This window comes from Xyrauchen texanus, chromosome 25, assembly GCF_025860055.1.
Source record: "Xyrauchen texanus isolate HMW12.3.18 chromosome 25, RBS_HiC_50CHRs, whole genome shotgun sequence".
Classification (NCBI taxonomy): domain Eukaryota; kingdom Metazoa; phylum Chordata; class Actinopteri; order Cypriniformes; family Catostomidae; genus Xyrauchen; species Xyrauchen texanus.
Genome location: NC_068300.1, coordinates 25961440 through 25972316, shown reverse-complemented (window position 1 = coordinate 25972316; position 10877 = coordinate 25961440). Strand labels below are relative to the sequence as shown.

The 10877-nt window shown below is 36.5% G+C and overlaps 1 protein-coding gene across 1 annotated transcript in view; it reads right to left on the bottom strand.

Moving 5' to 3' along the window:
• Positions 1-3596: 3596 nt before the first annotated feature.
• Positions 3597-10877, bottom strand: part of bcl2l1 (BCL2 like 1) — a 39273-nt gene continuing 31992 nt past the window's right edge. The window contains 2 exon segments of the mRNA XM_052091291.1: positions 3597-3986; positions 3988-4104. Coding sequence (XP_051947251.1) covers positions 3945-3986; positions 3988-4104 — 159 coding nt within the window. The 3' untranslated portion in view covers positions 3597-3944.

Below are 10877 nucleotides of genomic sequence, written 5' to 3'. Positions count from 1 at the left end.
ATAAAACAATGAATTCAGGGATGAAGCTGTTCCAATAAGCCCAAAAACCTTAAAAAAATTGTTTGTTTGTTTTTGTCCTCCTTTTTTAGGTTTAAGTTGGCTAAATACGAAATACAAACACAATGAGCAACAAATACACTTAAAAGAAATTATGGAGTTTAAGGCCATAGGAAGGAACCATGTGTTTACACCAAATATCATAAATAATATTTTCAAATCATCAGAATGCATTAAATATTTCCACTAAGCTATGATGAGCTAGTCTAATTTTCCTTTAAGTTAAATAGTTTACATAGTGTCCAATGCTGGTACATTTCACCCTTAAGCATATTGTAAAACTCATACCACACAGCATCTCACAAACACACTCACACAAAATCTGCAACATGACAGACAGACAGACTAAGCATGCAAGCAGCAAATGTCCATAACACGGAATGTATTCTGTAAAATCAGTGTCTACACAGCAGCAAAAGTGTAAATGTCAGCTATTTGAATCTGCTGAGACACACCAACTGTAATTGTTAAATTTCTATTAAAACACTTCACTTGTAAAGGGGTAAACTTCATTATTGTTTATAACATTGTTGCCAATTAAATCTCGTTTTACTTTTCAAACATGAAATTACATTTTACTTCTGTGATGGGATGGATTTCCAAGTGGAAAAAGATATTAAACAAGAAAAAAACGGTAGGACGGGACTTGATTCTATCCATCTGGATTTGATCGTGAAAAGTTGGCAGTTTGTTCAATGGATTTAATTACTGCGTTAACTACCTGCAAGACTTTAGAAAGGCTTGATTACAGTTAACAGTTGCCCAAAACACTACGAAACATCTTTTGATTACACCCATCTTTTGTTCTTCAGAATAAAGTGCGCTGAGGAATCGTGTACAAAAAGACCAGGAATGTATATTTAAAAAGTAATTCATTGTCTTTCATGTTTACAAAGAATTTCAATTTGGTAGTGAATCTTGGATTATTCAAGTTATAGTTCACACAAAAATGAAAATCCTCTCATTTACTTACCCTCATGCCATCCCAGATGTGTATGACTTTCTTTCTTCAGCAGAACACAAGATTTTTTAGAAGTATATCTCCGCTCTTTTGGTCCATACAATGCAAGTGAATGGGTGCCAACATTTTGAAGCACCAAAAGTCACATTAGTCAGCAGAAAAGTAATCCATATTACTCCAGTGGTTAAATCAATGTCTTTAGAAGCAATTTGATAGATCAATATTTTAGTAACTTTTACTATAAATTCTCCTCCCTGCTCAGCCAATCTCCACTTAAACTTTCACTTTCTTCTTGTGTTTTTGGTGATTCACATTCTTCATGCTTATGCCCTTACTGGGCAGGGAGAATAATTTCTAGCAAAAATTGACTTAAAGGTGCTGTAAGCGATTGTTTTCATGGAAAGGTATGCAAAAAATAATCCTACTCCATAAAAGATATCACTGAAATAACTGCCCTGAGCTATCACATCATTCACGGAGTAATCTCTGTAAATAGTCAATAGCGGACATATTAGTTCTGTAGCCAATCAGACAGCGTCTGAGAAGCTTTCTGCCTGTCAATAAATTAGTCAGTTTTGGCACCAATTCTCTTGCATTGTTTAGACCTACAGAGCTGAAAAATTCTAAAAACCTTAATTTGTGTTCTGCAGAAGAAAGTCAGTCGTACACATCTGGGATGGCATGAGGGTGAGTAAATGATGAGAGAATTGTCATTTTTGGGTAAACTATCCCTTTAATGTATCCTTTAAGTGTCTCAGATTAATATTAACAAAACCGCAAGCACTACACCAGATTTTTCTTTTCTAGGTTAGGTCTCAAAGGAAGTCACGTTTAGGATGGGTATCTTTTGATTGACACACCAACAGATCTTATCTTTCCCACAAGGTGGGTTGGGTTGAAGCTTGGAGATACACCTGTCCTACTATTCTTTTCATCGCTTCTGTTTGAATTAACCTGCTCGTCAATCATTATCAACAAGAAAAGGTGAGGAATATTGAACTTGACATCCTATTTGAATTAATCATGGTTTGAAGCCTAAAGATCGTTTCTCCACATCTAAGTACGTTTTGACAGTTTTGACACAAGCTGCACGGGAAGCAGCAGGTGCGCACATGGGCTGACACTCACGCCAAGTCATTCTGACAGCACAGCGGTTAGAATTAGGTGGGAATCAGGAGCTGTGAGGAGATGAGAAAATGGAGAGGTAAAAACCAAAAAAGAATGGTAAACTGAGTTAAGGACTTGTAGTTCACCTAAAAAGGAACATTCTGTGGTCATTCACTCACCCTTCATGTTCCGAACCCATATGACTTACTTTCTTCCATGGAACTCTAAATATGTTAGGCAGAATGTTACCGTACATGTTTGGAACAACACAAGGGTGAGTGAATGCTACAAGAATTGTCATTTTTGACAATTCTAAGGTTTGTTTGTAAAAACAAACCATAATCCTGTCTCAACAGTAAACCCTAACAAACAATGAGCAGTTCAATAAAGTACTTCTGTTTTTCATTTTCATGAGAGAACCATGAAATTATCTGCACCAGGATATTTTTAAGCCAGTGTTTAAAATATGGTGAACCATTACATGCAAGGCTTCACTCAACAAATCCAAGGATGCTCCAATATCTGTGTGGACAAACATTTACACTAAGAGGAAATGTGAATGGTAGGCAACTCAGAATTGATGTTAGGATTTAGGAATTTTGCTCTGGAAAGTTAAAAGTGCTGCACGGTATAAAAGTCTCAGTCTTTGTAACGCAACTGCAAATGTTTAAGCTACCTTAAATTCAAAATAAAAACTCATTGACTATCAGCTGTATAAGCTCTCTTGTACGGTGACCGTACAAATGCCTGATCAGTATCCCCAAAACCATTCTAGACACCAAGCTCTCTCATGGCAATATGGTTTTATCTAACATTGTCTGTGTATAAAACACAGTGAAAGGGTAGTGCAAGATGCATTAGGAATGACGTTCAACTACTTATGTATCCATGTCTCGGCTAGTTCTAGTTACAACAATCCCAAAGGTGTAAAGAGTTATATGTAATATCAGACTCAAGCTCAAACTTAAATTTAATTAATATTAAATGTCAACAAACATACAAAACTCTCTCTTAAAACAAAACCGGCAATGTTAGAAGAAGCTGTTGGTCCAGAGATTTAGATGCTCTTACATGCACACATTAAATGCTCGTAAAATCTGGAGAAACTTTAAATGAACAGAACAATAATGAAATAAACAAAGGGAATTGACATTTGTTTTCCACATTGCCTTCTAATGGTAAAGAGAGATCACAGACTGACAGACAGTTAGTCTAAAGAGGAAGCAGGTGCTGAAGGTGTAGTGTCTTTTTAGCTCTTGCACCTTTTATCTGACACAGCAATGTTTCATGTCAGAGCTGATTTTACAATTGGATACTTCAGATTCAACTTCCTTAATTTTATTGGGTAATTAACTAACTCAAGGATCGCATACAAGCTTAAATTAGACTTACAAATAAAAAGTTTGTATCCTTGTTAGTTGCCAATCTCTTTGAAAATGAGAGAATAATAAGGATACTTAAAAACTGAGAATAAAGCTGAAAATAATTATTTATTTAAAAATAATAATTACAGAGAATGAAAGATTGGTCAAACTATTTCTTTGTCATTTTTTTTCATTTTGTTAAACAGGGCGCAATTATACATGGGGCTTTGCATTTCTGAAGTTGAGAAAATGCAATGCACCCTCATGGAGTCTGGGTCATGTGATGTCACATCACAGGTGCATGTCACTCAGTCAACAGTACATGGTGGGACGAAGGATGTAAACAGGACATTTCTTGGCAATAAAAGGGAAAGGAACAAATCCAAAACAAAATATTTGTAAGTTCCTTCATGTTCACTAGAGGTCTAAATGAAGCAGAGGGTGAAGTTGAAATTTCAGTTATCCATCTCCTCACAGGCGTTTCTGTGCAATGAATGATCCCACCATGACACCAGTGAGCAAGGTCATTCCTGCCAGCAACCACTTCTTAAAGTTTTCTTCGGACTTTCTGCTCTCCGCCGCTGCATCTTTCCCGAAGATCTCAGCAAAGCGCTCCTGCACATAAACAAACAGTATATTAACATTTACAGCAGGGTGAATCTAAGCCCTATTGTGATTGCAAATACTCTCATAAATGATTCTTAATACAATATTTAATAACTGCGTTGCAATAAAAACTTTATGCAATGATGCATCAACACATTACAATTCAAATGCTATATTTTTCTTTCGTCACTAATTATTATTATTATTTTTGCATTACGGTAATAATCTGCTGAATTGTCTTGAAAATAATGTTTCAATGTGTGACATTAAGTGAAATGTGAAACCTAAAACAGGTTTTATTTTCATGATATTAAAAAAAGTGCTCAGCTCACTTTTTGGCCTCTTAATAAATTCCTGTAAGATTGTTTCTATGGACATTGTGTGCCTTATCTTCTTAGATTTAATGTCATTTTCTAGTTTACGCACCAAAGCTACTTGCATGGATATATATATATATATACTACATAATATTAACTTTACATTCACAGAAGTCCCCTGGCTGCCAAAACAACGCTTTACAGTCCCAAATAGTCTTCATAAACTATATAAAATATTGTACAAGCTATTATAAAGGAGAGGGAAAACTATGCTCAACCAACCAATCACTAACTGACAGTCATTTCAGCCAATCCCTAAACTCCATTAGTATTCCTTTCCTCTCAGGCCATTAAACCTACCCCTTCCTGTGGAATATTTGTGTGCACAACAATGCGTTTTTCATTCAGTAACCACCAGGGGGCAAGATTTAACTTCACTAACATCGTTTCTCAGCCGTTTTCTGTAACAACCCAAATTTTAATTGCAAAGCTGAGAGGGGATTTCAAGCTTTATAACTAACCCGTTTCCTCAGGGAACAACACAAAAGTGGAGCACAATGACAACCAGTGGAGACTGAATAACTGCCTGAGTACTGCTGCAAAAAGCAAATATGACTCATAAACATGGATATGTTCATCCCACCCCTTTAATTTCTGTGAGGAAGGAGCCAGTCATGTCTCAGTTGGCTCTTTAATGCAGATTAAGGGTCAATGCAACTAGATTCATTTGCATCACATTTTTGTTTCAGGTATTTGAGCAATGTAGTGATTGTTCCAAATATATTCAGTACACACAGCTGATTGCAAAACAGTCGCAAACACACACTCAACCCTCAGACTCCCACCCATTTTCCACTCAAGACGACTGATGTCATCCTCCAGTCTTTCCCTTTGCCCTAGTTATCTACACAGGCTTGAAAATATGGGAAGAAGAATGTGGAAGACTGGATAAAACCAGCAGATATGTTAAACATACTCAAGGTTAAATTAAATAAGTTGATAAATTTGACTTTATAAGACAGTCGAGAGTGGACAGGAAATGATAGGACGAAGAGTATCGAGAGTCAGGACATGATACAAAACAGATTCAAATTCACGTGGCCCCCATTCGAGCACCACAGTTCAGTAAGTCACCAGCAGGCATGCTTTCTAGGGCACAACTAGTTGTGTGGCGATTTTTCAACATCAATTATAACCTGTGCTAGCAATCAGTCATATGTTTGAGTTTATGCTAAATCAATATTAAAAGGTGGAAAAAAAAAAAATTGATATTTGACATCACAATACTGTAGTGATATTATAAAACCACAAATCGACTTTTTAGTGACATTTAATCACATTAACAATAATCAACATATAATTGAGCAACTCTTATGCTGAGTTTACACAACACTATTTTAGGCCCGATTTTCACTTGCCGACAAAATCTCGAAATTACAGGCAAATCAGAGCTCGCTCCCGTGATCAATGAACACAATGTATGAACTATCAAAGACACGGTCTGAGAGAAGCGAGGATGCATCGCCAATGTCAGCGAGATATCTAGAATGTTAAATATTTTGACCCGTCTGCGATTCCAAATAGTGAAATGTGAAATATGTTTTTACTGAATACAACAGCAGTGTTGACCTACAGCCAATGAGAGAGCAAGAAACAGGGCACGGGAAGTTTCAGTGGGAGAAGTCCTGATGTACCTGCAATAGAACATCAACTAGCATGGCCGCGGTATCAAGAAAGTCTCATTGGACCAAAGAAATGGAGGAACAATTAGTGGAACATTGCCAGGAGCACCAGATTTGAGGTTTCCTCTGAACTGTACAACAACCGGGTGGAGAAAGAGAAGTGTTGGAGAGAAATTGCTAATTCTCTTGGACAGACAGGTAAACAAATAGTAAAATTTTACAGTAGGAGGTACTTCTTCATATTGCAATCAATAAAATAGATGATGCCTTGAGGCGATTAAAAACATACACATCATATTCTGAGATGCATAACATATGATTATGCATTTGTTTTTGTATCGCTTATCACTTCTCGCATGTACTCTGTTGTGAAACGTAATTTGGAGTCCAGACAGAATCGTCAGGGATTCGTCAATAGTTAAATATTTTGTTTAATGTTTTCACCCCTGTCGCCGATTCCTCGTGTAATTTGAAAACGCCATGACTTCCATGACAAGACAGACAGTTGTGTAATATGAACGGTACCACAATCCGTTTGAAAGTCGTGTAGTGAGTAGGAGGCATAAGTGCAAGTGTGTGAGAAAATTAAACATATTGTGGCCATTATTATTAGTTCAACAAACACATTCTATTCCGACAAAATGCAAATTAAGAACAAGCTAAGAATAAGTCTATAACATGTTTCAATTGTAAAGATTTCAGTATACATCCGCCTTACAGCTAGACTGCAATGGTTTTTGTGGAATGCATTGTACACACTGGAACAAATGTGTGCCATTTCCTCATGTTGTTTTATTGATTGACACTGACTTTTGCTCTATGCTACTTCTATGGCTCTACGATTAAGAAGTCCAATGAAGATTAATGAGAAACAAGCAAACAAAAGTTTGCAATATATATTTAAATACATTTTAAAACTTGCAGTTTAGTCTGACTAAAAAAAAATTATTAGTCTTTTAAATATTGTAAATAAACACTAATCTGACTTTGTGAAGTCGGACTAATTATACAATTATAATTACATTTTTTAAAACACTTTGGTAGAGGGGGAAGTCGATCAGCACAGTTACTGTACAAATTCCAGAAAGCCTTAGGGTGGAGCTTTGAGGTGGAGCTATTTAGGCAACAGCATGCAAATCAAATTATTAACTATTAAAAGCTAAAACATTGCTGACAAAAAGCCAGCACCAGAAACAAATGAGAAAAACTTTAGAGACATATCAGTGTCATATAGGTGTAGATGAAATCATTGGAATGTATGACAGCTGTAGGCAAGGTGATGCATGCTTCAAAGACGTGTGCACTGATGAGCAATTTCATTAGAAATTTGTGAGCGAGGGAGGGGTGATGGGGGTGGCAGAGGCTGATAACAGATGTCCAGTTCCAGTGCAAAGGGGTTATCACTACCAGTGACGCAGCACATGACATCTCAAGTCAAAACCTAAACTCGCTTCCACTTGAGGTTTGAAACAGTATCCATAAACCTAAAAACCCCACATGAGCCAATAGATCAGGCTTATGAACACTCAAATCGATGAGAGTTAATGTAAATAATAGACAATAATAATAATAAACTATATTTTAATTTTTAAACTATATTTGAAGATAATGTGTGTGGTGCTTGCCCATTCAGATTTGCCACCGCATGCTAAAGTGTTGTGGGTGGTTGCTTGGGCATAGCTATGCGATTGCTAAGGTGTCCTAATTTTTATTCTTTTATTTATTTTTAATAGATGGTTGCTTACTGGCCAAAGTCAAAAGAGCCTTCTTTCTCCTAGAGATGAACATTGTTTGGTGCAAAAAGTACAAAAAGTACAAATCAATCCCAGAACAGGAAACAGGCTGACAAGTATCTATATCAACAGTAAAATGAGTCCTATATCGACATAAACTGAAAGGCTGTAGCCACTGCACCAAAACCGCCATAATAAAGCCAGACTACAGTTTGCTAGTGCACATGGGGACAAAGATCTTACATTTTGGAGAAATGTCTCTGGCCTGATGAAACAAAATTGAACTGTTTGGCCATAATTACCATTGTTATGTTTGGAGGAAAAAGGGTGAGGCTTAGAAGCTGAAGAACACATCACAATTGTGAAGCATGGGGGTGGCAGCATCATGTTGTGGGGGTGCTTTGATGCAGGAGGGACTGGTGCACTTCACAAAATAGATGGCATCAAGAGGAAGGAAAATTATGTGGACATGTTGAAGCAACATCTCAAGACATCAGCCAGGAAGTTAAAGCTTGATCACAAATGGGTCTTCCAAATGGACAATAACACCAAGCATACCTCCAAAGTGGTGGCAACATGGCTTAAGGACAACAAATTCAAGGTATTGGAGTGGCCATCACAAAGCCCTGACCTCAATCCGATAGAAAATTTGTGGGCAGAACTGAAAAAGCATGTGTATGCAAGGAGGCCTACAAACCTGACTCAGTTACACCAGTTCTGTCTGGAGGAATGGGCCAAAATTCCAGCAACTTATTGTGAGAAGCTTGTGGAAGGCTACCCAAAATATTTGACCTTAGTTAAACGATTTAAAATCAATTCTACCAAATACTAACAAAGTGTATGTAAACTTCTGACCCACTGGGAATGTGATGAAAGAAATAAAAGGTGAAATAAATAATTCTCTCTACTATTATTGTAACATTTCACATTCTTAAAATTAAGTAGTGACCCTAACTGACCGAAGACAGGGAATGTTTTTGATTTAAAATGTATTTGGCTAATGTGTATGTAAACTTCTGACTTAAATTGCATATTTGAAAAGCACTTCAAATATGCCCCCTGTGAACAAGCTGAAGTGACTGTAGCAAGGGGAAAAAAAAATTCCTTTCAAGGTTAATTTAGTGGTGAAAAAACAAACAAACAAAAAAAAACATAAAAACTCTAGATTAACCTGACCTCTGGTTTTACGATACATGTACATATTCCAAAATTATTTTGCGGCTTCAGTAAAAACCGATAGCCATAATTGATTTGTTTTATTTGCCCTCTTCCCAGTTTCACTTTGTATATAAACTAGGGCAGCACGATTATAGCAAAAATCATCGTTGTTGATTATTGCTCTTGATATTGTAATCGCGATTATTAATGTAGATTAAAACTATTTGTAAATACCATGACGTCACAAAGTAAGCCACCGTGTGGTTCTTCAGAGTAGCAGATTTCAATGGTGGATATGAGCTGCACTCCAGTTTATTTTAAGCATTATATTGTATTTTATATAGTAATAATCATAATAATAATGTTTGTTAAGGTAAGGCAAATACAAATTATTGTAAATTGATATCTATGATATAGAATAAATTGAATTATTGCTAAATTACTAAAATTATTAGTCCACGTACACTAAATAATATGGCATATTCAATATTCAAACTTATTAACAGCTGATTTAAATCGACCAAGTTACTTTGTTCAGTAAGACCTTTGGTGGCTAGACAGGGGACAATTCATCCCGTTAGATCTTCAATGGTAATCTTGTTCTTGTAAGATCATCTTTGGCCTCAGTGGTGCACTTTGGAAATTAATAACAGTCATTTGCGATCGGAGTTTGCGCGATTCGTGAATATGTTAAATCTACCAATACCAGCTGTGTGGCAAATTAGTCTTATTAGAGCAGACGCGATATGCTATTCATATGCTATTCATGCCATATTCCTTACATTGGCTCACCTCCAAAACACACTTAGAACAGTTAAGCGGAATTATTTTATTGCTATTTTGTACAAATCAAATTAACATTGGCCTACTTATTAACATGACAAAACAAAAACTGTTATTACAGTTTTAATAAATTGTACACAGAAATCGAGCAGCGCAACAAACTCTCCCATTACAATGACAGCTGTCACTCACTGTAGGTTTACACTGTTTGAGATCTGCTTTTCGACGCAAGCTCAGTGACGCTCCACACAATGTTCTGCACTCTCGCGAATGCTCTCATTAAAAACAAAGCTGTCTAATCAGCACAATCTAATTATTTACACCGCGTCTGTGCCTCGATTAGAACGGGATAGTTTTAGGCTTTGTCGTGTTGCTCATTTGCAGTGTATTTAAAATCTACGTTTAAAGCGAGCGGTGCAATATGCAATGAATCCAAAATATTTACAAAGTGCTTTTCGCACTTTGGTGATGTTTTTTTCAGTATTAATTTTCGTGTGCTGCGCGAACAGAGCAAGAACATAAAGCAAGCATCTGGGCATTCAGATGGTTTAATACTTGCGCATTAGGATCAGTTGTCATTACAGATAGGACGGAGGACTAATCCAAGCGGCTCTGATTGGCCATTGCCATTTAATTGCTCAACGGACATGTTAGTGATTGGTTAGACCACTCAACCACTGCAAAAACATGTTGTAAATAGAAACCATTGACGCAACAGGATTGAAATTGAATGCTGTAATCGTAAATAATTTCACCATTACATAATCATGGCAGCCATAATTGCTATTAGTTTTCGATTAATTGTGCAGCCCTAATGTAAATTTTACTGCCGTTATTACCGGCTTATAATATGTGAGCATGAGTTGTTCTCAAAGTTGTTTACATTTTTAAGTAAAAAGCAGATAATTATAAGTCTCATATAATCACAGGTATCTTATGTTGTCATTTTTTGAATGAGCTGTTTTTTTGATAGTTATGACTCATAACTTATGAGCGTCTTGTTGTGCACAGTCCATGTCGGCTGGGAGAGATGGCTGTTAAATTTACTGCTGCTGTTTCTGCCTCAAAAATCCACCAATTTGTGCGGTGATGTCCGTGTAAATAAAACA